Source organism: Mustela erminea, chromosome 8 (genome assembly GCF_009829155.1).
Source record: "Mustela erminea isolate mMusErm1 chromosome 8, mMusErm1.Pri, whole genome shotgun sequence".
Lineage (NCBI taxonomy): Eukaryota > Metazoa > Chordata > Mammalia > Carnivora > Mustelidae > Mustela > Mustela erminea.
Genome location: NC_045621.1, coordinates 39,483,151 through 39,510,275, shown reverse-complemented (window position 1 = coordinate 39,510,275; position 27,125 = coordinate 39,483,151). Strand labels below are relative to the sequence as shown.

Below are 27,125 nucleotides of genomic sequence, written 5' to 3'. Positions count from 1 at the left end.
CTCTAGTTCCAATGACAACTTCATCAGCAAAGACTGCACAGTAGCATTTTGATGTCTGGCTGACATGGAACCACTGGGGCTCCAGCCGCTCTCTGCCGGTACTGCCTGAGGGGGTGAGAAGAACTTCCTCAGGGCTAGCCACCTGGTCTCTCCAGTATGGATCAGGAACAGACTCACGTCCATGTAGGGACAAAGAAACTTCCCATCCAGGTTGTTAGTTGTGGTAGGACCCTGCTGCTGCCTGTGTGCCGAGGGTCTCTGGCTGGGAAAGCAGGGTCTCAGACCCATGAGGAAAAAGGTCTCCTGGACCATACACCTGTTGGGGGAGGATCCTCCTTACTGGTGTTCCCCTGTCATCTCCTACTTCTGGGGGAGGAGGGAGGAGTCCCTAACTGACTTGCCTTCCTCTCTTCACCCTTCGGAATTCTCCCTCCTGTTATTTTCCAGGGTTTATAGCTGTACTACCAGGAAAGAGCAAGGAGAAACGAGTCTATGCCCTCTTGTCTGAACTAGAAGTCCTTGCTTTTTGTTTTAATATCTGACAGCATGAGAAGTGTATGAAGTATCTTGACATCACCTGTGATTCCTACATTAGTTGGAGAAATGACTTGGCCACAGTGTAAGTTTTGCATACAAGTGCTGCATTGCCTTGCAATTTTTTACTGAATTCACTAAGAAGCTATCAAAACAAACCAACCAACCCAGCAAGAGAGAGAGTACCATTGAGGGGGCAGCAGCAAACTGCAGAACACAAGTTCCATCTAAGAGGGGGGCCTATACTCAGCTCGGACTAAAGTCATTGAAGAATGTGGCCCAGTGTTGTCAGATGTTTTGTTTCATCAAGAGAAGCCATAAATCTCTCACTCTCTCTCTTTTTTTAGTAAGCTACTTAGTCAAAATTTTTAAATGCTGCACAAGTCACACAAAACACAAGTTTTTTAAGCCAGATCTAGCCCACAGGCTTTCCATTCATTACAATCTTCTATACCTAGCATGTTGCCTGGTATATGGGTATATGGTTAGTATTCAAAATACTTATTAAAATAATTGGTAGTCAGTTGAGGATAACATAAATGTAATATAATTCAGAAATTCCTCGTGTCAATCTGCAAGAGGTGCTAGACTGAGGGGCAACACTACCACTGCAAGTCGAACACACTGAAGGGGGGGGTCTGTGGCAGAGAAAGACTCCTGCTTATTACCACCCACTGAACCACTTCTTCTACCACAAGCTATTTGCACAGCTAGGGTCAGCCATGTTTGATCCCATATCTGAATATGCCACTAGCATATATAACTGAAAAATAAAACTGAACTATGCAAAACAACAGACAGGATGCAAAAGCAGGTTTTTTGTGTCTACAATAACTAAATTAAATACTTGGGGGAAAACTAAAAAGGGCATTAAAAACTTACTTTTGAATTCGATGTGGACATGACAACAATAAAAAAACCTGAAGCAAAAAACTAAGAATATAGAAGGCATCTACCTTTGTACTGTTTCACATCATGCCTAAATTCCCACTCCACTTTACATAACCTGAACTGGAAATCAAAGACATCATGTTAGGGGAAACTGGGCGGCTTAGTCCTTAAGTGTCTGCCTTCGGCTTGGGTCACAATCCCAGGGTCCTGGGATTGAGCCCCACATCAGGCTCCCTGCTTGGCAGGAAGCCTGCTTCTCCCTCTCTCACTTCCCCTGCTTGTGTTCCCTCTCTCTGTGTGTTTCTCTCTGTCAAATAAATAAATAAAATCTTAAAAAAAAAAAAAAAGACATTACACTGTGAGAGTGGTTTAAGCAGAAAAAGATAATGCAGAACTTCAGTAAACATACCTACACACAAAGGAAAGTCTGTGGACCTTCATCCAAACACAGGCAAATCAACATATATGTATCCCTTTAAAGTTATACAAAATATTAGCTTTTTATGATTCCTTGCTCCCACTGAATTGCATGAGACACCTCTGACAGGTAGCTCAGGTGACAGTCATTTGGACATATGCAGAAAATCTGTGGGCAATGACCTTTGCTGATCTTTGCAGCGACTTCTCCGGTAAAGCTCTTGGGTCCTGTGACATGGAGGTGCTCTCATCTTTTGTAACGGGAGCATCAGCATCCTCTTTTCCTAAAGTAAGAAGAGAGAGGAAAAAGAGAGAAGAGGAATCAGTTAGATGCCTATGTAGTAGGCATACAGACTCACAGGATTTTTTTTTTTTTTTTTAGAGAGAGAGAGAGAGCGCGCACATGCAAGTGTGCGAGCGTGAGTGGGGGGAGGGGCCGAGGGAAAGACTCTTCCGAGCAGACTCCTTCCTGGCTGAGCAGGGAACCAATGCGGGTCTCAGTGTCCTGACCCAGGAGATCCTGACCTGAGCCAAAACCAAGAGTCGGACTGAGCCACCCAGGCGCCAGGTGGGATTTTAAATTCGGAGCACCATTTATTTATCCTAAACTACTCACTTTACAGAAAAGGAAACCCTAGCCCACAGTAGTCAGGAGACTCAGCTAAGGTCAATCACATCACCAACTTGCATGAATGTGCTTACACTCAGGAGCCCACATTTGAGCTATTTAACGTTATTCAAATGCTAAGCATCATATAAGTGGAGATATCGAACCACACTGAACTGAGCTAAATGGGTTAGGCATCAAAATGGCAAACATACTAGATGTGAAATACTGCCCCAGCCCACAATGAAGAAGAGAGATAGGTTAATTTATTAAGCACATCTGCTGAAATCAAAATAAATGTTAACTTTTAAAAGTACTTTGGTACCAGCCATAACAAACAAAATGGGGGAAGATAGATTATATTTATTAAATAAATAAATAAAAAGGCCAACCCTGATTTTCCTGGCTTTTCTTAGTGACATTATATAAAGAGTATTTAAAGTCTTTAAATGTTTAATTTCCTTTCTTAAGAAACTTATAAAATGCACATTCACCCAAGAAACTGAAACCACATCTCCCTAATAAAGAGGGAAGTTAGGCTCTGTACCAGAAGTATTAAAACCACTCTGAACAAATGCAGCAAATTACACACTTCTGAACATTTAGTATTTTGTATTTTCATATTTTAACTTTAGAGCTCCCCAACAAAATAGTCTTATCCAACTATACTGGAGTTTCTGCATTTTAGGGGTCACAGCGCATTCATGTGGGCTCCACTCCAGATAGCTAAGAGAGACTTGTACTTATCACTTAGACATTACCAAGGCCAAAATAAATAAATAAATCCTTTTCAGGACTGGCTGCCTCTTAGCCAAAGCTCAGCTTTAAGGCCAAGTTTTACCATTCTGGGCGTACTCTGGAAACACTGACATGATCTGACCTACTGGGGTTTAAGAATGATCAACTGTTTGCTTTTCCATCTATACTGAAATATGCCTACCATAGTGCCCACTGAAAGCAGAATTCTCACTGTTTTCCCAAAAGAAAAAACAAACGAGAACTTTCCCATTGTTGATCACCCTGTCCATCAGTAAAAGAGGATATCCATCTTAGATGATATCCACAGTTCAGGATTTTAGACCATAGTTCAGGATTCCAAGGTCATTAGATGCTTCCTGAACCACATCTTTTATACTCTTGGGGAGGAAAAAAACCCACACAAATTTTGATCTGCTCCATAACGTATCTTGCCAGTGTGCTCCACAGAACAAGGTCATTCAGGAAAGATTAGGAGGCTGGAAATACCATGAACCAGCACATTCTACCTAGATACCTGCTATCTGAACTTTAAGTCTCGAGATTTGGCAATCAAGGGTGTTTTCTAAGGCATCCCAAATCCTGAGCATGCAACGTTCTATCACAGTCACTGATGGTTCCAACTTAAAATGACTATTGCTTTAGACTCCACCCCAACAACAAGCAAGTCTTCTGTTCCAAAGGTTATGCCAGGTTGCATCCAAAGAAAGAGGGGTAGCCAAGGAAGCGAGCCCAAATGTGATTTTCCAATATCACACCTACAGATAACCTTTCCAGGTTCTGAGTTCATATACCCTGACAGAAACAAAGCTTTGTTCAAAGATGCATTCCAACAAATCAAACTGAAGCTTTCAGCCCTGCAGGTGAGCATCAGAGATACGTTCAACAAATGTGAGGAAACGCAATTACAGGTTAGAAAGGTGAACCACCTTCATAAGTTTCCAACAACTACGTCTCCCTACCCTAACAGCAAAGTTGTCAGGTTAATGAGAGATCTGACACACTGTTTAATCATGAGATCCTTCATTTATTCATTTATTCCATGTCTATTTATTGAGCAATGCGCATTAAGGATTCAGTGAATTAAAGAAATATGGTTCCAGCCCTTAGAGAACATATACTTTAATGCACAAGTGATACTCAATAAATAACCACTCAATCAATAAATCGTGATGAAGGCGAAGAAGGAAAGAACAGTTTCAAGGAGGAAGAGTTCTCTTGATATACAATTTAGATTAAGAGGTCAGGAAAAGAGGCCCTACATGGAAGTGACATTTAAGCTGACACCGCAGGATGGTGTGTTCAGGAGTAAAGAAAGGGACAGAAGACCCCAGGTGGGAAAAGTACTGGGAAGGGACAGAGGTGGCAGGTGCCTGGCACAAACAAGGAACAGAAAGAAAACCAGGTAGCTGGTGCATAGTGAGCCTCAGAACAGGCATGGCAGGGATGAGGGTGAGCGGTAACAGGAGTCAAGTCAGCTGGTGTCTTCTAGGATTGACACGTCCTAAACTGGAACCTGGATACACCAGGAAGCTGGCAAGGACTTGTGCATGAAAGTCATACTGCCCGAGGGCAGGTTCAAGCAGGCTGAGAGCAGAGGCAGGGAGGCCAGCGAAGAGCTACTGGAGCAATCCAGACACGTGAGGATGGTGCTACGATGGAGGCACTGTAGGGAATGAAAAGGATCAACCTCAGACACATTGTACACTTGAACAAAGAGATTTTGATGGTGATCAGACAGGAGACCCTACAGATCATTAGCTATGAGAAGTGAAAGGTGATGTCCAGCTTTCTGACACCTGCAGCTAGGTCGATAGAAGTATCATTATTGGCATAGGAGAGACTAGAGGAGGAGGTGGAAACCACGAGTTCTACTTCTGAGGTGTTCCTCTTTGAGGCCACCTATGAAACCTTCAAATGATGACGCTGAATAAGCAGTTCAATATAAAGGTCTGAAACTTGAAGAGAGGTCTAGGCTGTGGCTTTAAACACAGTCTGTAGGCTGAGTCCTTCCATTTCTGTATTTTCCAGGCCAAGCTGGAGAGAAGAGATTCAAACCCAAGTGTGTTCAACTACTAAGTTCAGAAAGCTCTTCTTCCACTGCTATCTGGCTCCAGGAATTAGTGTTATGTTGTCACCGTTAAGGAGATTAAAAAAAAACTGCCCTGAGGGAGTGATCTGGGCTTGAAGGATGTATGGATGTGAGACAGATGAGAAAGTGAAAGGACACTGCAGGTTAGGCCCAGAGCTGTGAAAAGGCCACAGGGTGAAAGACTAGCAAGAGATTTACTGTAGCCACTAACAACCTGAAGATACAAGGGTTGGGTGAAAAGGCTCTGGGGTGCGGAGAGGAACGAGGATGGCAGAAAGGTCCTGCAGCAGACACTCTGGTTACTGCCCAAGATCTAGTCTCTTCTTTCCTGGCAACAAGGACTCCAATTTCAGCTGGGGAAACATAGTTAAAAGACTACATTTTTCAGCTTTCCTGCAACTTAGTGTAGCCTATATGTCTAAGTTTTAGCCAGCAAAATGTAGGTGAAGGTGTTGTAAGTGACCTCTGGGAAGTATCTTTAAAAGACAGAGGCCCAGCCTTCCCTCTTTCTTCCTTCTTGCTGGTTGGAATTGGATGTGACAGCTGGACCTCAAGTACTCATCTTGGTGCCAGAGGCTGCAGGACAAGGGTGCTTTCTACATCAGAGAGCAGCACAACAGAATGGGCTTAAGACTGTGGAACTACCCTCTGAGCCCTGGCCCGCCTACCTCTGGTCCTCTTTTATATAACATAGAAATAAGTTTCTTTCTTACTTAAGTCACTGATATTTTATGATTTAACTCCATTCTCAACAGAACATACTTTCTAACATAAGATCTAAACCATGAACTGACAAGCCTGGACACTATCCTATTAAGCATTTTGATGGTAAGGGACATATGCATCTCAGGGCTATGAGTTTGGAAGCAATGCCGAATGAAGATCTTAGAAAGCTGGGAGCGGGGCTGCTGTAGAGCTGAGACACAATCAGAATCTGAATTAGATAGTGGCAGTGAGAGCAAAGAGAGACGAAATTGGAGAGACATGTCTGAGAAGAATGATGCTAAGTATATTTCCATCACAATGGATGACTTAGTATATGAAAAATGGGCTTATATTAAAGGAGCTTTTGATTGAATATCAGGAAAAATGGCTTGACAAAGCACTAAAACTCTATGATGAAATTACTAGAACAGGGCAGGCTGGAAGTCCTCACAAGGGTGGAGGGTTATGCGTCCCCACAGCCTTTGGTTTTGCCATAGTGAAGGCAGAGATTGCCCATGCACTCTGTGGTCCCTTCTAGTTCAAGAGATTCTAGAAACTAGTGACTACCAAAATTCTTCATCTAAAAGAGAGAATTTTCTAGGAAATAGATAAACTACTAATACAAGCAACTATTCATTATATCCCCCAGCACATACTCTAGGAAGGAACGTCGAGTGAAATCCTAATCTCTTTCTACAGATTGTCTAAAACTTCTATTTTAAACATTTAAAAAGTAAAATGCCATGGTTTGGTAGGGTTGGTATGGCCACTTAAATCTATCAAGTGCAAACCTAATACCTGATTCTGGTAAGAAAAATGATTCTGGGGGCACCTAGATGGCTCAGTCAGTGAAGCATCAGACTTCAGCTCAGGTTATGATCTCAAGGTCCTGGGATGGAGCCCAGGATGGGGCTCCTCACTCAGCAAGGAGTCTGCTTGTCTCTGTCTCCTCTCCCTCTGCCCCTCTCCCCACTGATGCTCTGTCTGTTTCTCTCTCAAATAAATAAAATCTTTTTAAAAAATTACCTTGATTTGGGCCTCTCATATATAAACAACAGACTAACAAGTCTGATGATTCTTAACACTTCACAAGTGCATCAAAAGGTCTTGGGATGATTTGACTGTGATGCCAAGTGGGGGTAATGTGAAGAAAAAGGCAAGGAATTGGGCAAAAGGAATTTTAATCTATCCAGTTAAACAAATGACATCCCAGAAAGGGCGAGGAACATGTGCAAAGGCACACAATTAAGAATAAATGGGAGAAGGAGGAAGGTTCAATGTTCAAATAAGCTGAAGAGACCAGGCATGAAAGGCCTTATATGACATGCTGAAGAGCATGTATTTTATATTATAGGAACAGAAAGCTATTGAAAATTTTGAGAATGCCATGATCAGAATCATATTTGGTGAAAGGTCAGTCTGCTGCTCCTATGAAGAGAATCTTTTTCTCTAGCTGGTTTAATGATTTTCTCTTGGCTTTTGATTTACATCTTGATGCACTTAAGTTAGGATTTTTTAAAAATTTTACTTGCAATCATTAGTCATCTTAAATCTGTGGTTTGGTATCTCTGCTGTTATGGAAAATTTCAGCCAGTACCCTTAAATTTCATTTTGCTTATTTTTTCACTCATCTCCTTCTAAGACTTTAACTTATTTAGACCCTTCTCCTCTGTGTTTTCTATTTGTCTATCCATGTTATACTCTGGATAATTTTTTTTTTACTGTCTCCTAGTTTGTTAATTTTTTTTTAGCTTTATCCAATCTTCTATTAAATTCACCCACTGAGGCATTCTTCTTTAAACTCTGCCATCAAATATACTACATTTTTCCTCATCCACTGAGTTAATTTCATTAAAGTTATGCTTATTTCTAGAATTTTTATTTGGTTCCTTTTCCAATTTGCTTTGTCACATATCGTAGTTTCCTACTCTTTGCAGATATATTCAAGCTTATCTTTTATTTCTTTAAACACAGTAGTTTTTTACAGATTCCAGGATCTGATGACGTGTATGAAGGGCTGCTTCTATTGCATGTGGTTGTTGATGGTTCTTGCAACTGCAATATGGTTTCCTTGGGTGCCTGGTTATATTTACATGCTCATCACTGAATAATTTGAGGCCTGGGTTGAAGAAACCTTCCTTTGGAAAGGATTTCCACTTGGTTTTGCCTGGTGCCTGGAGGAATACCAGCCCTTAAGCCAATTCAAGACTTGAGATTCCTTGGTTGACCCAGTCAGCTTGAAGCTGGGCTGTAATTCCAAGTGAGCTCACCCACATGGCAGAGCCCTTTGGAGTCCCAGCTTCTTGTGAGACCCCAGCTACTTTATTTCTGTCCCCCATTACTGCTGGTAAAATCTGCAACATTGCCTGCTCTTTAATGATCAAAGTTTGGGGTCTTTTTTTTTTTTTACTTTATGCAAATATTTTTAGTTGTTTTAGCAGGCAGAACTGTGTTTGAATAATAGCCCACCATTACTAGTAACAGAAAGTCCCCAAGATTTATATTTTACAAATATTTTTCAGGCGGCACTGTAGAGCATAGTTAGGAAGAGTGACAGGGTGAGAACAGGGGAGGGGACAATTGTGACCTGTGCAGGAAACACAACAGGCGATAGTAAGGAAGACAGTAGGAGATAGTAAGGAAGCCACTATGATAATGCCCAATGTTATATAAGGCAAAAGCACAAGGGACAGAGAGAAGAAGCAGGTACTCTCACATTTATTTTTCTCAGCAACCCCATGAAGGAAGTATTACTGTTTTGATTTTTACAGAATAGCCATCAGCCATTCAAAGAGGCAAAGGAACTTATCCCAGGGTTTATCCAAGGAGGTGTTTAGTAGAGGGGGTGTCAGAACCCAGCACGACTCCAAGTCCAACCACCACAGTATGATAAGATCTGGAAGAAAGACAGGTACCTGTGGGTGGGTTCCAATGAGGAGGAGAGGGTTGCCAAAAATTTTATAATTCAGTTACAGACATTGAAAATTTTTAAATTTTACAAGATGGCAAGTAATAAATAGCTCTCAATACAATTTCACTGCTTCCACCCATAGGAAAGATAAGAGTAGTTAAACGCATGAGCTTTGAAGTCACAAGACCTAAATTCAAACCTCTGTCCTGTGACCTTGAATTATGTGATTTTGACACAAGTTATTCCTTCCCTGTGAATTTCCTCCCCAGTAAATCTGGAATAGTTTACATGATTTATGTTTACAGGGAGTACCCTGGCACAAAGTACAATAACCAAAACTCTTAGATACTCTTAATATTGTTGTTGATATCATTATCATTATCATTATTATCATTATTGGCTCTTACAGTGAGTTTTGAGGGAATACAACCTTGTCATCCTGGGCACAACTGACTAGACATGGTTGGTGTTCAGGGCAATGGTAACATTATAAAATGGGTCACATTTCCTCCTCTGTAAAATGTACCAATCTTATAGGGTTAAGAAAAATTAAATGGAGTTAATGTGTGTAAAAGGAGGCACTCAATGACTGCTATATAATGTATATTTAAAGTATTCATTACTTTTCTGAATGCTTGGTGCCTTCTGTGTGAAGTAAGGAGAAACAAGAGCTGGTGCGAGAGAGGCAGGCAGAGGCCAGGTCAACATCAGGAAGTCTGAATTTACTCCAAAGGCAATGCAGAGCTATAGAATAAAGTAGGCAGGAGACTAACAGGACTTGTGCTTTAAGAAGCTCACACTGGCTGTGTTCAGAGAGAAGTCAGACAGGAGACAGAAAAGCCACTTAGAGGGGTGCCTGGGTGGCTCGGTCAGTTAAGTGTCTGCCTTCAGCCCAGGTCGTGACCCCAGGGTTCTGGGATGAAGCCCCACAATGGGCTGCCTGCTTAGCAGGGAGTCTGCTTCTCCCTCTCCCTCTGCCTCTCCCCACTGCTCATTCTCTCTCAAATAATAAAATCTATAAAGAAAGAAAAGCCAGCTAGCTTTTAATGCTTGAATCACACTAGAGAGGTAGTTAAAAGGCTAGACTGACAAGATATGTGAATGCTAAGTGAAGGGAAAAGAGGGAGGTCATAGGAGAGAGTAAGGAATAGGGAGAACCAGCATCAATACCTTAAATAGAAGTTCTCAGAGTTCTCTGACCAGCAGCAACAGCATCACCTGGGAACTCCCAGAAGTGCAAGTTCTCAGGACCTACCCCCAGATGGAGGGATTCAGGACTTCTGGTGGGATGGGGCCCAGCAGTCTGCTGGAACAAGCTCCCCAGGGGGTTCTGATTCTGACTCACACTAAAGACAAATGGGCAGTGAGCCACCACAGGAAGAGCATCTCCAGGCAACCAGGAGGCGACCTAAGTTCTAGTAGGACTTGGTAAGTCTGAGGTGATCTGATGCTTAAGAGAGAAGTCTGGGCTAGAGACGGAAATGACGGTGTCACCTGTGTACAGAGGGCAAATGGATGAGTGGACTGGCCTCCTCAGAGAAGGTTTCGAATTAGAAGAGTCAAAGCAGGGAGAAACACCAATATTTAAGAAAGCAGAAGCAGAAAAGCCTACAAGGAAACTGAGGTGCAGTTGGGAAAGTAGGAGAAAAATCAGGCTAACGTGGGGTGAGTCAACCAAAACAAACAAACAAAAGCAAAAACCAAAGAACCAAACAAACCAAAAAACTACAAAACAAGCATTTCAACATGGTCAGCAGGGTGGCCCTAGTAATAACAAGGTCACAGGCAACCCTTTTGAAGACTCATTTGAAAGAAGGAAACCCAGTGAACTCCGAATGCAACGCGCTGGGAACGGAATGAAAGGTAAATGGAGGAAACGAGGGTGTGGACTAGGCTCCGAAAGTCTGACTAGGCAGGACTGGAATAATACAGGGTGGTAGCTGGAGGGGTACAGAGAACTCACGACATGGTGGTTGTTATTTTATTTTTTTAAGATAAGGGAGCCTCAGTCATGGTTAATTGCTGATGGGAAAGAACCACTACAGGAGGTGTGGTTGAAGACGGCACAATGAGGACTGGGAGGGGGCCCTGGGAAGGAAGGGATGGTATCAGAACCCCGGGGTAAAGATTAGCCTCGCGCAGAAGGACAGAGATGCCACTTTCTCCATAGGAAAACAAATTAGGGAGGGGATGAGTCTAGGCATAAGTCGTTTGTGAACGTGGTGGCTGAAAGTTGAGGGGGACCATAGAGGGCGGGGTAGAGCAGCTTTTCTCTGAAACCTATAAACTCATCTGTTGAGAAGTGCTAGAGGAGGATACCCAATACATTCCAAGCTGGGAAACACAATTCCGGGGAAGATCAAATGCGAGTGGCATCTCCAAACAGTGGCCCTGAACATGCCAGGCACTGTACTCTGTGCATTCAAAATAAAACTACTAACTAGTTATTGAGCACCTACTGCACATGTATGGCACTGTGTTACATGCTTTATATACAAAACCACATTTTATATTCTCCAGTAATCCAATGAGGTAGGCAGGTATTATCATGCCAATTACCCAATTAGAGAGATAGGAGAAATGAGGCTTACAAAGATCAAGTAACAGGCTTGCCATAGGTGCCAGCCTCATGTATGCGGGCACCTCATGCCCTTCCCATGATGCCACACAGCCTTCAGGATCCTAACAGGTTTGATGAAGTGAGAATGGAAAAGAAAACAGGATTTCTGAGAGATCTGGCTGAGTGATAAGATAATGAGAGAAGGCAATCACTCTGTTTGAGGCAATTTTAAGTTTGGGATGACAATGGGATACAAGTATGATAATGTCCTCTACGCAGGCTGGAGATAAGGCTCTACGTCTCCGGGCAGAGGTTGGGAACATCAGTTAGATAACAATGTCTGAGAGTAGAGAGATGGGTAGAAACTGGGGAAAGAAGGACATGACATATTAAGAGAAAAGGATGAATAAAGGGATGAAAGGAGTTAATACTCAAGCAGTAAGAGGAAAAATCCCTTTGCTATCAATTTTTTGTATTGTTCTAATCTGCATACTCATTGTAGCAGATTTGGCCACCCTCCTCACCAGGCTGACCATGCAGAGATGCCTTCAGGTTCCGGATTTGAAGCCAAAACCTAGATAGTGTAGCTTTCAGGCCCAAACTTGAGTTTCTCACAGAGTCATCTTCTCAGATGGGGCTCTGCACTGATTCCCATTCCCAGCTGTTAACTGTATTAATTACATCATCAACACTCTCCTGCTTTACTCGCACTCTCTGCTCCAAATCTTTCTCTTGCCCAGGAGAAACCACTTTTAAATTTCTCTCTACTAAAGCTTTAATTGGCTTTTAGCCTCATGGCTCCCCAAAGACCCAAAATGTAGGCACATAATGTAGCTGGCTTTAACTTACTAATTCTGCATCTTTCCCAGCAGATGGATGATTCCTCCAAGTTTAAGTTGACTTTCATCGGAGTTTTTCTTAAAGGGGCCAACCTTTAAATCTTAATATGATGTGATTATTTCAACACCAGAATACAGTGCTTACTAAAATCAAACCAGTGTTTCTTTACCAGACTTCTCAAGACTAGCTATCCATCAAAACTTCAAAAAATGGAAAATCAAAGCTGGCAGCACCACAATTCCAGACTTCAAGCTCTATTACAAAGCTGTAATCATCAAGACAGTTTGGTACTGGCACAAAAACAGACACATAGATCAATGGAACAGAATAGAGCCCAGAAATGGACCCTCAAGTCCATGGCCAACTAATCTTCGACAAAGCAGGAAAGAATGTCCAATGGAAAAAAATCAGTCTCTTCAACAAATGGTGTTGGGAAAATTGGACAGCCACATGCAGAAGAATGAAACTGGGCCATTTCCTTACACTATACACAAAAATAGACAAAAATGGATGAAAGACCTCAGTGTGAGGCAGGAATCCATCAACATCCTTGAGGAGAACACAGGCAGCAATCTCTTCGACCTCAGCAACTTCTTCCTATAAACATCGCCAAAGGCAAGAGAAGCAAGGGCAAAAATGAACTATTGGGACTTTATCAAGATCAAAAGCTTTTGCACAGCAAAGAAAACAGTCAACAAAGCCGAAAGACAACTGACAGAATGGGAGAATATATTTGCAAATGTCTTATCAGATAAAGGGCTAGTATCTAAAATCTATAAAGAACTTATCAAACTCAACACCCACAGAACAAATAATCCAATAAAAAATGGGCAGAAGACATGAACAGAGACTTCTCCAAATAAGACATCCAAATGGCAAAGAGACATGAAAAAGTGCTCAATATCACTTGGCATCAGGGAAATACAATCGAAACCACAGTGAATTACCACCTCACACCAGTCAGAATGGCTAAAATTAACAAGTCAGGAAATCAGGAAATCGCCAACAGGTGTTGGCGAGGACGTGGAGAAGGGGAACCCTCCTACACTGTTGGTGGGAATGCAAGCTGGTGCAGCCACTCTGGAAAACAGTATGGAGGTTCCTCAAAAAGTTAAAAATAGAGCTACCCAATGACCCAGCAATTGCATTACTAGGTATTTACCCTAAAGATACAAATGTAGTGATCTGAAGGGGTACCTGCACCCCAATGTTTATAGCACCAATGTCTACAATAGCCAAACTATGCAAAGAGCCTAGATGTCCATCAACAGGTGAATGGATAAAGAAAATGTGAGAAATATAGATAGATAGATTGATTGATTGATTTCGGGGTTTTTGATGGGTGCATCTTTCATATATATATATGAAAGATGCATATATATATATATGAAAGATGCACCCATCAAAAACCTTGAAATCTTGCCATTTGCAATGACATGGATGGAACTAGAGGGTATTATGCTAAGCAAAATAAGTCAATAAGAGAAAGACAATTACATGCTCTCCCTGATATGAGGAATTTGAGAAGCAAGACAGAGGATCATAGGGGAAGGGACGGAAAAATGAAACAAGACGAAACCAGAGAGGGAGACAAAGCATAAGAGACTGGAGGGTAGGAGGGATGGGTGGTTGGTGGATGGACACTGGGGAGGGTATGTGCTATCATGAGTGCTGTGAATTGTGTAAGACTGATGATTCACAAACCTGTACCCCTGAAACAAATAATACATGGTATGTTAATTTAAAAAAAAAAAACTTCAAATGAAAAAGGTGCTAAGCCATCTTGGAGGGTTGAGTGGAGACTGGTCTCAAAGCATGGGAAGCTAGATTAGATGAGTTTTGTTGTGTTCTGAGTCTTTTTTTTTTTTTAAAGATTTTATTTATTTGTCAGAGACAGAGGGAGAGAGAGCGAGCGAGCACAGGCAGACAGAGAGGCAGGCAGAGGCAGAGGGAGAAGCAGGCTCTCTGCCGAGCAAGGAGCCTGATGTGGGACTCCATCCCAGAACCCTGGGATCATGACCTAAGCCGAAGGCAGGTGCTTAACCAACTGAGCCACCCAGGCGTCCCGTGTTCTGAGTCTTTAATTCCACATATATCAAACCTATATCCTCTCTCTCTTATGTACCAGCCTCTTAAAGCATACCCTACTGAACATCTCCAACAGGAATGAATAGGTCCAGCCCACTGTTGGGAAAAGGGGACAGAATTAAAATGCTGCCCTTCCAAGAGCCAGTCTTTTTTATCAGTTCACTTGCTTTGACCTAAAAAAGCAGGACCACAAAGTGATCATTAAGAGGCAAAAGAAAACAGACAGTTTGAAGAAGTTGATTTTTATAGACTGCATCATTATCTGAGATCCACCGGGCCCCCTCGGAAACAGAACAATGCACCACTTTACGCTAATGCGTAAAGCATCTCTGATGGAAAATGGTTTCTCTTTAATAAGGTAACAAGCTCTAACTCTAAATGCAAATCAGACTCGTATGGGTCACTCCAGCCAGGTTATACAGACATGAGTGAGTCACTGCTTTTGATGCCCAACTGGCGAATTTGAAGGTTTTATAATGGCTCGTATGTGGCTGCTGTGGACAGAAAGGACTCTGGTGCTAAGCAAGACAGCAACTCTGGTCCTTCTTTAGCTTCAAAGAAGGAAAAAATGGGAGACTTTTGCTGAATACAAGACTCTGTTCTCAGAGTTGCAAGTGGATGAAAGATGAGCAAAAACAGTTATGTGAGGGAAGAAAAGAAAATATTAAACCATAATAAGATCTGTGATGGAATATAAACTGAAAAAAAAAAGTAGCTATGAAGAAGAATCACAGAAGAGAAAGATCACATATTTAGCTGAAAAAAAAAATGAGGAAACCTCTTTCGATGAGCAGTGTCTTAAGATGGCCCCCCACTGATCCTTAAACCTTCTGGGCTCACACCCTTGGATAACCCCCTCCCTTCGAGTATGGGAAGGGCCCGTGTCTTGCTTCTAACAGAATATGGCCAAGATGAAGGAATGTCACTTCTGTGATTAGATTACATAAGACATATCTCCCACCCTGTTAGTAGACTCTCTCCATTACTGGATCCAGTGAAGACAGCTGCCACAGAGAGAGGCCCATGCAGCAAGCAGCTGAGGGCGGCCTCTGGCCTCAGCCCAAGAGCCCACAAGGAATCTAATACAGCCAATAACCACATAAGCGTAGCCTTCAGATGAGTGACACCTTGATTACAGCCTTGCGAGAAACTCTGAAGCAGAGGACAGATCCGAGCCATGGCCAGATTCCTGACTCAAGGAGAGCCTTGTTTCCTCACAACACCTTGGACACCAAATGCATGGGTTTTCTGCACCAAGCAACTCCCTAATTCTCTGGCTGTCCTATAATTTAATTCAATTCTGATGCTTACCTACCTAGGCTTAGCACAGACCTCACGGTTAAGGGGTCAATCCCATGAGACTGCCCCCAACTTCAGACACCAAATGTACATAGTGGGTTTTGAGGTTACCCACACTTCTGAGTTGGCTACGTATCGGGGAGAGGAGTTCCCATGATCCCCCCTCCTCAGGTTCAATAATTTGCTGTAATGGCTTACAGAACTCATGGCAACACTGGATGTACACTTACTGGTTTAGTGCAAAAAACTTAACAAAGGATACAGATGAACAGCCGGGATGAAGAGCTATATAGGGCAAGGTCCTGAAGGATCCCAAATGCAGGAGCTCTTGTTCCTGCGCAGTGGAGTGCCCCACTCTTCCATTCACCAACCCAAACCCTGCTGTTCTGAAACTCTTCTGAGGGCTTCATCACATAGGCATGATCAACTGGTACTCAATCTTCAGCCCTTCTCCCCTCCTTGGGGGATGGCAGGTGGGGCTGAAAATGTCAAGTTTCTAATCATGGCTTGGTTTTCTAGATAGCCAGCCTCCATCCTGAAGCTATGCAGGGGTCCACACATGGAGCTGCTTCATAGAACAATAGATGCTCCAATCATTCGGCAAGTGCCAAGGGATTTAGGAGCTATGTAAGACATTCCCATCACCCCCACCATTCAGGAAATTACAGGGGTTTTAGGAGCTCTGTGTCACGAACCAGGGTCAGACCAAACATTAGAACAAAAGATACTCCTAGGACCTCTATCGCTAAGGAAATTCCCAGGGTTTTAGGAGCTCTGAGTCAAAAACTGGGGGCAGAGGCCAAATATATACTTCTTTTTATGCTATGCTGACCCACAAAAAATGCAAGTGTTACTTTAAGCCACTAAGTTTGTGGCAGTTTGTTACACTGCAATAGATAATTAATACACATGTAAAATGACAACTGACATTTGAAGACCAAAGGGATGATTTTCACAGGAGATGGTAATTAGGCAGCATTCATGGCAGAAAAGAGGCGGCTCAGACGCTCGAAGGCAGAAAAGCACAAGGAGGGTTTAGGAGTGATACTCCTACTCAACGAAGCCCAGCTTGGCTGGATCTAAAGTCTGGATGGGTAGGTGTCAGAACATAAGTTGGAGAAGCAGGCAGGAGAGCCCTAGTGGGCACGAACTGCCAAAGAGAGCTATCAGAGCTCATCACAGATGTGGTCTGAGAACTTCCACAGGAAGATTCATTGGACAAGTATTGTTCCAAGAGGCAACAGTCTTCAAAAAAAAAAAAAAAAAGATTTGGAAATGCCTATAAAGGGATGCTATGCTTTCACCTTTGTGAGATACTTTCCCTTCCATTACCTCATTTGATTTATGAAAGAATCTATGAAGAAGTTGAGACCAGTATTTATGATGAAGGGGTGTGTGTGTGTGTGTGTGTGTGTGTGTTTATAAAAAGGAAAATGAAGCAGTAGGAGACAAGAATGACTAGGAAAAGCTCTTGTTCAGGACCTTTTTCTCCCTACTATGAGTGTTGCCAGATTTTGTTGGATCCCCCCTTCCCTGGTAAGAGATGCAAACAGGCCTCACTAGACAGGTTTGGATCCTGGTCCCAGTGTACCAGAGTAAGCAGAGTAAGCTACTAAAGATGCTTTGAAATAGGAGGGTCAAAAACAGTGTCAGAGCCTAGGCCACGCCCACCAAGTTCATAAGTTATTGTGGCTTCTGGCTCAAGCAAATGAATCAGAGTTGAGGGGACTGGGCAAAGAGGGATCAGCTAACTGGGAGCAGAGATGAGAGACTTCACTGTGTAGCTGAGTTTTCACTCTAGGGCTAGTGAAAGGGTATGCAAGGGTGGGAGGCTGCTTCCACTTACAGGGATGGGGTGACTCATTCATGTTTGAATTTTTTTTTTTTTAAGCAATATCTGAAAACCAGGCACAATTTTCTCCTATAAAATGTTAAATAAGATCTGCCCTTAATGGTGGACATTCTATACCCAGAGTAGGACAGCTGTCAGTTCTCTCTCCCCATCCAGAGCCACATGACCCAATTTTGTTTTGTTTTCCCGTAGCGTTAGTTAGAATCTTCAACAGCTTTTTGTAAATCTCAAAAGGTTGCAGTCACCACTGCTCTATTAAGTAAAGATTCCCTGACATGTTACTGCATGACTTAGAAAAACCTAGTTGGTAATTCTCAGGAGAGAAAGGACATTATTTAGAGTGACCCAAAGGGGAAATCAATGCCAGGAAGATGGACCTGTAGGCAAGTAATCCTGTGTAGTGTCAATGAAAGGGTCTCTACCAGAAGAAAAAAAATATCGGAAACCTTAGGTAGCAAGTTAAATACGATGCTTGGCCAAAGGGATGACTAGGGAAGATGGACTTGACTGAGCCTTCCCTTCTTAGAATCTAAAGAACAGAAAACTTCACAGACAATCGTGCCCAGAGTCCCAGGTAGAGGGAAGTGGAGATGAAAACTGTCCCCATCTACAGCTGATTTTCAGTTTCTCAGATCAATGAATAACAAATTGAACTTTTCTCTTTCAATTCAATGCAAAAAAGAGAGAGAGAGGCTCCTTGACTAAAGGTTGATTTTAAATAATTGTAAGAATTAGTCTTTTTAAATGAAAATCATCTTAATCATTCGATACCTGCTAAGGAAAGAGAAGTATCCCTTTATTTCTTGAAAATACTCATCACTTCCCTCTTAGTTCCATATACTTTTCTGTTAGGTCTTCTACAAAACTCTCAAAATCTTTATCAGCTACTTCCCAACCCCCAATTCTGCCCCTGGGTTTTTCTTATTTACCAGTTTGTGCCTTGGTTTTATAAGACAATGACTACTTCTGGGTAAATTCCAACTGTGGGCCAGCTACTTGATAACCTCATCAATTTCCCACAGCTCCAACTGATGACATTGTTCAGATCCGTAATTCTCACCATCCCTCCTCTGGGTCTACAGTTCTATTCCCAGATGCCTACTAGATGTCATGAACTGAATGACCCTTACATAACTCAAATTCAACATGTGATCAGAAGCTGAATTCATAGTCCCTCTCACCACTGGTCTTGTTTTTTTCTCATTTAAGAATGTAAATACTCATGCAGTTACTAAACTAGATATCAAGTTACTCTCATTCGTGAATGCTCCTCTGCTTCAAGTCCCATATCTGATCTACCATCCAACTCTGCCAATTCTAGTTCTGAAATATCTTGGTAACCAATCTCTTCTTCTGTATTCCAGCTGCCACCACTCAGGTCTTTAAGTGCCTCTAGTCTTAACTAGTCCCATGCCATGCCCCTCTTCCTAAAAGTCTCCTTTCCTTAACAACCTTGCATGACTCCCACTACCACAGACTCTTCATGGCCACAGATAACTGGGCAAAACCCCACCAGGGCCTATTTTTCCAGCATCCTCTCTAGACTTCTCACTGGGAAGTGCTCTATTCACACTGTAGGGTGAATACTTATCATCCACTTCTGTGCCCCTGTTTGTACCAAGAGTATTTTTTACCCTTCTTCACCTGGCAAACCAGACTCATCCTTCATGGCCCAGAGAATAAACTTTTTTTCTTTTCCTCTCCCTCATCTTCCCTCCTCCTTTCACCTTCTGCCCTTCCCCCTCTGAATGGACCCTTCCCTCTCTCTGCAAATCTGTTCCTCTTCTCCATGTGCACTGTCTTGATTACTAGCAGCCTCTGTTTCCAAGTGTCTCCAGACATCATTCCATATCACATTTTTAGCCCCAGAGTCCTTAAGCTGTGGAGAAAAAAAAATCTCACTGGTCACTGGCCAGTCAATGTATTGAAGATTTTTGGGCCAGGAGTCTACTCATGGTCTAACCAAGGCCCTGAGGACAGGGGCAGACTATACTTCCCACCTTAGGGAAGGCAATTTCCATTCCCAGGCAAGACCCAGAACACGTAACTGTTACTGTAACTCCTCTTATAGACTAAGTTCACCTGAAGAACAAGCATCTAGATTTTTACTCTTTGATCATCTTTCTTTTGCAGCAAAGAGCGTAACACCGGCATGTAATGCCCTCCGTATTTGCTTGGATATTCTTGGTTGAAATGACAAGACATTCAACACAAACCAGCTTATATATATTAAAAGTGACTCAGTAACTCATGCGCCTGGAAGTCCAGAGGAAAGGCAGGCAGGCTTCAGGGTCAGTGGATCTACGACCCACTAATGGCGGGAGGGGCCCAGATTTTTTCCTGTTCTCCATTCTTCTATTCACAACACTAATAGCAAGTCATAGAACAGCTGTCAGGAGCAATTAGAGATAAATGTTTCCTGTTGATATCCATCAGGAAACTACTTACAACCCAGAACTCTGCGCAGGAATCACCCCAATTAGACTGCTCAGGTCATATGCCTATGGGAAGAGGAAATGATACGAAGCTACAATGTCTAATACAGTAGCCACGAATCATACATAGTTGTTTAAAGTAAAATTAATTTAAGTTAAATACAATTAAAAATTCAGTTTTTCGGTCACAATAGCCCTATGTCAAACGCTCAACAACCACAGGTGGCTGGTGGCTACAGTTTTGGACAGTACAGATTAGAACACTTCTAATTCTTCAGAAAGTTCAGTTGGCATAAGGTAAGCAAGCATACCAAGTAACTGGTACAAGGCAACCAAGACTCAGCTTGGCAGCTGGGGTCAACTTCACCCGAAGTACAAGGATCTGGGGAAGGAGCAGATGAAAATCTAGGCACATATGGGAAGGGAAAAGGTGAAATAGACATTGGGAGGGCAATAAACAATGCCTAATATATTCTTATAGAAAGAAATTCAATTGATCTGGTAAGATTTGCTCTTTAAATAATATGATGCATATGTAGAAATTGTCTGTTGTTACTGTAAATACAAGGTATTTTTCTTTTATGAACTCACTAACTTCCTGTGGAACACTGGACAAGCCAAGTAACTTCTCTGAGCCTCAGTTTCCTCGTCTGTAAAACAAAAGGAATGAACTAGATCAGTTGTTTCTAACCTTTTAATCACAACAGATTTTTTATAGCACATTTTTAAAAATTAATTTTTGCCCAGGATCTCACACTTGGAAGTATTTTTAGTAACTTAACTGCATTAAAAATTAATCTGCTATTCTGTTGCTGCTGTTGTTTTAATAAAAAACATATAGCTATTAATTAGAGCTTCTGATTAGTGAGGAAAGTCACTGTTACCGTAGTAGGCTTGTATCATTTCTAACAAAAGTGAAGCTGATCTCACAGTCTTACTGAAAGCAAATTTACTATTTTCATTCAGTGCTATGAAATATTTATGATTAATGTGAAGTGCTCCACCAAAAGACCCTAGGGGTAGACTATCACATGTCAAGAACAGCACATGAATCTTGTAGGCCCCATGCAGGTCCAGAATTCTACAACTTCAATGACAATGTAACTATACACAGATCCAACACTTGTTACTAGTATGGAATGGCCTGACCTGGAAAGTACCAGAGAAGGGGATGAGTGGATGCACTGGGAAGAGAGTGATTCAAAGGTAACAGAAATCTAATGAACAAGGGATAAGAAATAAGGAGAAAAATGACACCATCACAAAAAGCTGTTGATCTTCCCTTTTCATGACCAGTAAGCCCAAGAAAAGTGGATTATTAAATAATCCAGGGAGCCAAGAATAAAGTTAGAAGTGGACAGCAAGCAAGAGAATGAGGGGCACCATACTGAAAAGGGTGCTAGAAGAGCCATGCGGAAGGGAACTCCAGAGACCTTCAAGTCTTCACTCACCTCCACTGAGAAGGGCATGCTAGAGTCAAGGAAACTCCTATTTTCATATAAAAACATGAACAAAGTTTATTATAGATTATTTCCTTTTATTTAAATTTCTATTGCAATAGTTTTGTGTTAAAAGGGCAAGAAAGCTGACAGGCTTTCCTATTCCAGGTGCTATAAGGAAGGGATAGACTGGGGCAGAGTACAGATTATAAAATAAATTACTTGTAATATTCTGAAACCCAAGCCCCCTAGGCCTGCTGAGGCGCCAAAGAGAAACCAGGCATGTAGGTAGGAGTGATTCCATGATACTAAATGGGAAGAGGAAGTAAAAAGGACATGCTGATGAAAGAACTGGCCAAGGGTGCCTGGGTGGCTCAGCTGACTGGGCAACTCCCCTCAGCTCGGGTTATGATCCCAGAGTCCCCAGATCAAGTCCTGCATTGGGCTCCCAGCTCCATGGGGAGTCTGCTTTTCCCTCTGACCTTCTCTCCTCTCATGCTCTCTCTCTCTCTCAAAAAATAAATAAAATCTTAAAAAAAAAAAGAACTGGGCAAGCTGCAGTTATATTTCAATAATGAACTGATGTAATTATTATTACTTCAAGATTTCCTATAATTCATCATGATTTTTTGTTTTTGTTAACCCTTCTAGTAACCATGCATTTCATAACAAAAAAATCCTTTCAAAAACCTCACATTTCTCAAATAGCTAAATAGAGAATTACCAGATGACCTAGCAATTCTACTCCTAGGTATATGTTCAAATGAATGGAACACAGGGATGAAGATGCTTGTGCACCAGTGTTCATTTCAGCATTAGTCACTATTCAATAGCCAAAAGGTAGAAACCATTCATGCATCCACAAATGAACAAAATGTGGTACACACAATGTAATACTATTTGGTCACAAAAAGGAATGACATGCTGATACAAGCTACAACACAAGTGAACTGTGAAAACATGCTTAATGAAATAGGACAGACACAAAGGAAAAGTACTGTATGATTGCACTTTTACGAAGTATCTACAACAGAAAAATTTATAAAAAGGAAGTAGATTAGTGGTTATCAAAGGCTGCAATGGGTGAAATAAGGTCACAGCTCAACAGTTCTAGAGTTCTATTTAGGGTGATGAAAAGTTATGGGATGGACAGTAGTAACAGTCGCACAAAATCATGAATGTAATTAATACAACTGAACTGTATACGTAAAACTGGTTAAAATGGCAAATTTTATGCTATGTATTTTACCACACACACACACAATTTTTTTTAACCCACAAGAGCTTCTATTGATTACAGAGACTCTAGGTCAGGGGACAATTTGATAAATAATATTTATTGGCTTTCAAGAAGGGGAACCCAGGGTTAGAAGAGAATGGGAAGGTCCCTCTATGTAACAGTCCCTTTTAAAAAGTCTTAGAGAGAAACTAACTGACGAATGAATGACCCTTTAAACTATATTTCCACCCCAAACTTCTCTCATCAACTTCAACTTGCATTCCAACTACACATGGTCACCTCAGATTTAACATGTCTAAAAGAGAGTTCTTAGAAATAAAGGATAAGGGGCATCTGGGTGGCTCAGTGGATTAAGCCTCTGCCTTCGGCTCAGGTCATGATCTCGGGGTTCCGGGATCGAGCCCCGAGTCGGGCTCTCTGCTCAGCAGGGAGCCTGCTTCCTCCTCTCTCTCTGCCTGCCTGTCTGCCTACTTGTGATCTCTATCTGTCAAATAAATAAATAAAATCTTTAAAAAAAAAAAAAAAGAAAGAAAGGATAAAAATAGAAATTACTTATAATAAATAAAAACACTAAAAAATAAACTTCTATTAAAAATCAAACAGGGCACCTGGGTGGCCCAGTTGGTTAAGTGTCTGCCTCCGGCTCAGGTTGTGACTCCAGGTCCTGGGATCAAGTCCCACATCGGGCTCCCTGCAACCCTTCTCCCTGCTCCTGATCTCCCTCTCTCTCTCAAATAAATAAATAAAATCTTTTTTTTTTAAAAAATTAGGGGACTAGCAATTTCAAAATGAGGGGAAAATTGAAAGAGGTTATAACAGATCCAGACAAAATTAAACAACTGAAAAGATTCTGTACAACTCTATTCCAATATATTAGAATATGTGGTTAAAATATATGATTTTTCTGGAAAACATGAACTATCTAAATCAATGCAAGAAAAGGAAAAAAATTCCTACAGAAAACAATGGTCATTGGTAATGGAGGAAGGTACAGCTAAAGAAACCCTAGACCATGTTTCAAGTATGAGTTCTTTAAATGCTTCAATCATTGAGAAAATTTGATCATTCTCAATGCTGTTTTAACTGCCCCAAAGCACTAAGAAAAAGGCTCCCCAATTCTTCCTATCAAGTTAATAGAACTTAATACCAAAACAACAAAAAGAGCACAATAAAAAGAAACCACACACCAATCTCACATTTTACACAAAGCCCCTAAAATTACAAATAAATTATCACCAAACAGAATTGAGTCACATGAGAAAACATGCTATATACCATGACCAGATGAGGGGCATGGTCACATGAGGGATGCAAGATTTATTCAGTGTTTTATGTTACCATGTAAATAAGCCAAAGGGAAAAACAGTATCTTGAAAGAAGCTCAAAGGCACTTGAAAAAGAAAAAAGTCAACATCCATTTCCAGTAGAAACTTTTAGTAAAAAAGAAAGAGGACAGTTGGTTAACTTGGTCTCAAGCCAACAACCAGCACTGTACTTGAGAGTTTATTACTGAAAGCATTTCCATTAAAGTCCAGAAGACGGCAATCACCACTATTATGTAATATAGTTCTTAAAGCAATGGCCAGTGAAATTAGGCAATAAGTAAGCAGCACAAAATTAGGAAGGGAAGGTGCAAATTCAAAGGTGCAAAATCAAAACAAGCAACTAAAAGATTATTAGAAATAATAAGAGCACTCATTAAGGTTTCCAGTTTAAAGTATACACTAAAACAACCCCAACAGGTTGTTGGGTTTTTTTTAAGGTTTTATTTATTTATTTGACAGACAGAGATCACAAGTAGGCAGAGAGGCAGGCAGAGAGAGAGAAGGAAGCAGGCTCCCTGCAGAGCAGAGAACCCGATGTGGGGCTCAATCCCAGGACCCTGGGATCTTGACTTGAGCCAAAGGTAGAGTCTTTAAACCACTGAGCCACCCAGGCGCCCCAACAACAGGTTTTTTTAATATATCAATAATTACCTGAAGGAAAATGATAGAAAAAAATTTCCTTTCAAATTAATATCAAAAACCACAAAATAGGGGCACCTGGGTGGCTCAGTGGGTTAAAGCTTCTGCCTTCGGCTCAGGTCATGATCCCAGGGTCCTAGGATCGAGCCCCACATCGGGCTTCTCTGCTCTACAGAGAGCCTGCTTCTCGCTCGCTCTCTCTGCCTGCCTCTCTGCCTACTTGTGATCTCTGTCAAATAAATAAATAAAATCTTAAAAAAAAAAAAAAAAGACTTTACATTAAAAAAAAAAAACACAAAATACTCAAGTTTTTTTCTAAAAATGTGCAAGATAATGATACATACAAACTATTAGGCATATTAGGAGGATCTAAGATTTTATAATTCACATGTGAATAGGCTGGATAAATTAAGATGTACATAGACCAGGCTACTGTCAAAACAGTGAAACAGGGCACAAACCGTCCCCCCAAAACACCCCACAGCTGAGAAAGGGATTGAGGTGATATATTTTAGCCTGCATTATTATAATTAGCACCCCACAGGACCAAAAAAGGGGGGAAAAACAATCCAATAACCACTTAAAGCAAGGAACTAACTGTTGAATTTCCTAATAGTAAAAAATAATTAAAACACACTAAAATCCTGTTCAGCAACTATCAGTTCCAACAGTTTAAACCAGTGGCTCTCCACGCGTGGTTTGAGACCCTGTTGGAGGAACCATAAGATTAAGACTCTTCTCAAAATAATTCTAAGATGTTATTTGTTGTTTTCACTCTTACTCTCTCATGGGTGTAAAGTAGGGATTAGCAAACTAAGCTGGCCAGCAGGCCAAATCTCCCATGTCCATTCGTATTATGTCTGTGTGTGTGGCCGACAACACTGAAAATGTTTACTGTATGGCCCTCTACAGAATACCTTTGCTGACCCCTGCTCTACTGACTAATTGAATGTGTGCTTATATATTCTTGTGTTTTCTAGAATTTTCTAAGATATTAGATTTAAAATATAATTGAGTACATTTTAGAGGTTAATTCCACTTTTTTCTCAGTATTCCAACTGTGATTGTATCTACTATAATTTCATTAACACTGAAGAAATCATTTTGAAATCTGAAATTTTCCTTAAATGTACACAGAAACACAACTAGAAATAAGTATACTTATTTTGCAATAATACTTTCAAGTTTTCTTAGTTTTAATTTTAAAAGAAATGTTCATAGATATAACTCACATGCACAAAAGCAATTTTGAGTCTTCAATAATCTTTTAAAAGATTTTATTTATTTATTTGAGAGAGCACACACACGGGGGAGGCAGAAGGAGAGGGTAAGCAGACTCCCCACTAAGCAGGAGCCTGAGGAGAGGCTGAATCCCAGGACATTAAGATCATGACCAAACCTAAATCAGACGCTTAATCGACTGAGCCACCCAGGTAAATTAACCTGAGTAAATTTACTTTAAAGTGGGAACCAGGGGTACTGGATGGCTCAGTCATTAAGCGTCTGCCTTCAGCTCAGGTCATGATCCCAGGTCCTGGGATGGGGCTCCCTGCTCAGCTGGAAGCTTGCTTCTCCCTCTCCCACTTCCCCTGCTTGTGTTCCCTCTCACGCTGTTGTCTCTGTCAAATAAATAAATAAAATCTTTAAAAAAATAAAATAAAAAGGGAAAAAGTAGGAACCAAATTTTATAGATCATGGTGGGAAAAATTACCTTTATTTTATAAAAATAAAAACATGTTACAAATTTGGGGTCATCGATGGGAGCATATACTATGTAGAACAAAGATTACTAGAACAACAAGATTTTAACATAATTTTATTACTTTTTCTATTTTTACATAATTTTTTAAAAATTATATGCTATAGTCTCATTCTGTTTGACATTTATAGTACATTCATAAGAACAATAATTTTTGCAAAAATATTTAAAGGTTTCATTAATTTTTCCAAGGATCTTTCTTTTTTTTTTTTTTTTTATAAACATATATTTTTATCCCCAGGGGTACAGGTCTGTGAATCACCAGGTTTACACACTTCACGGCACTCACCAAAGCACATACCCTCCCCAATGTCCATAATCCCACCCCCTTCTCCCAAACCCCCTCCCCCCAGCAACCCTCAGTTTGTTTTGTGAGATTAAGAGTCACTTATGGTTTGTCTCCCTCCCAATCCCATCTTGTTTCATTTATTCTTCTCCTACCCACTTAAGCCCCCATGTTGCATCACCACTTCCTCATATCAGGGAGATCATATGATAGTTGTCTTTCTCTGCTTGACTTATTTCGCTAAGCATGATACGCTCTAGTTCCATCCATGTTGTCGCAAATGGCAAGATTTCATTTCTTTTGATGGCTGCATAGTATTCCATTGTGTATATATACTACATCTTCTTGATCCATTCATCTGTTGATGGACATCTAGGTTCTTTCCATAGTTTGGCTATTGTGGACATTGCTGCTATAAACATTCGGGTGCACGTGCCCCTTTGGATCACT

General features: G+C 41.2%; 1 protein-coding gene across 5 annotated transcripts in view; it reads right to left on the bottom strand.

The window, feature by feature from the left end:
- DIS3L2 (DIS3 like 3'-5' exoribonuclease 2) overlaps positions 1-27,125 on the bottom strand; it is a 365,245-nt gene that overhangs the window by 193,436 nt on the left and 144,684 nt on the right. For 4 of the 5 annotated variants that reach the window (XM_032355174.1, XM_032355177.1, XM_032355175.1 and 1 more), the window contains one exon: positions 2,026-2,126. In XM_032355174.1, the coding sequence (XP_032211065.1) occupies positions 2,026-2,126 (101 nt within the window). Of the gene's footprint in view, positions 1-2,025; positions 2,127-20,582; positions 20,638-27,125 lie in introns of all 5 variants that reach the window. The other variant, XM_032355178.1, reaches the window with a different exon arrangement.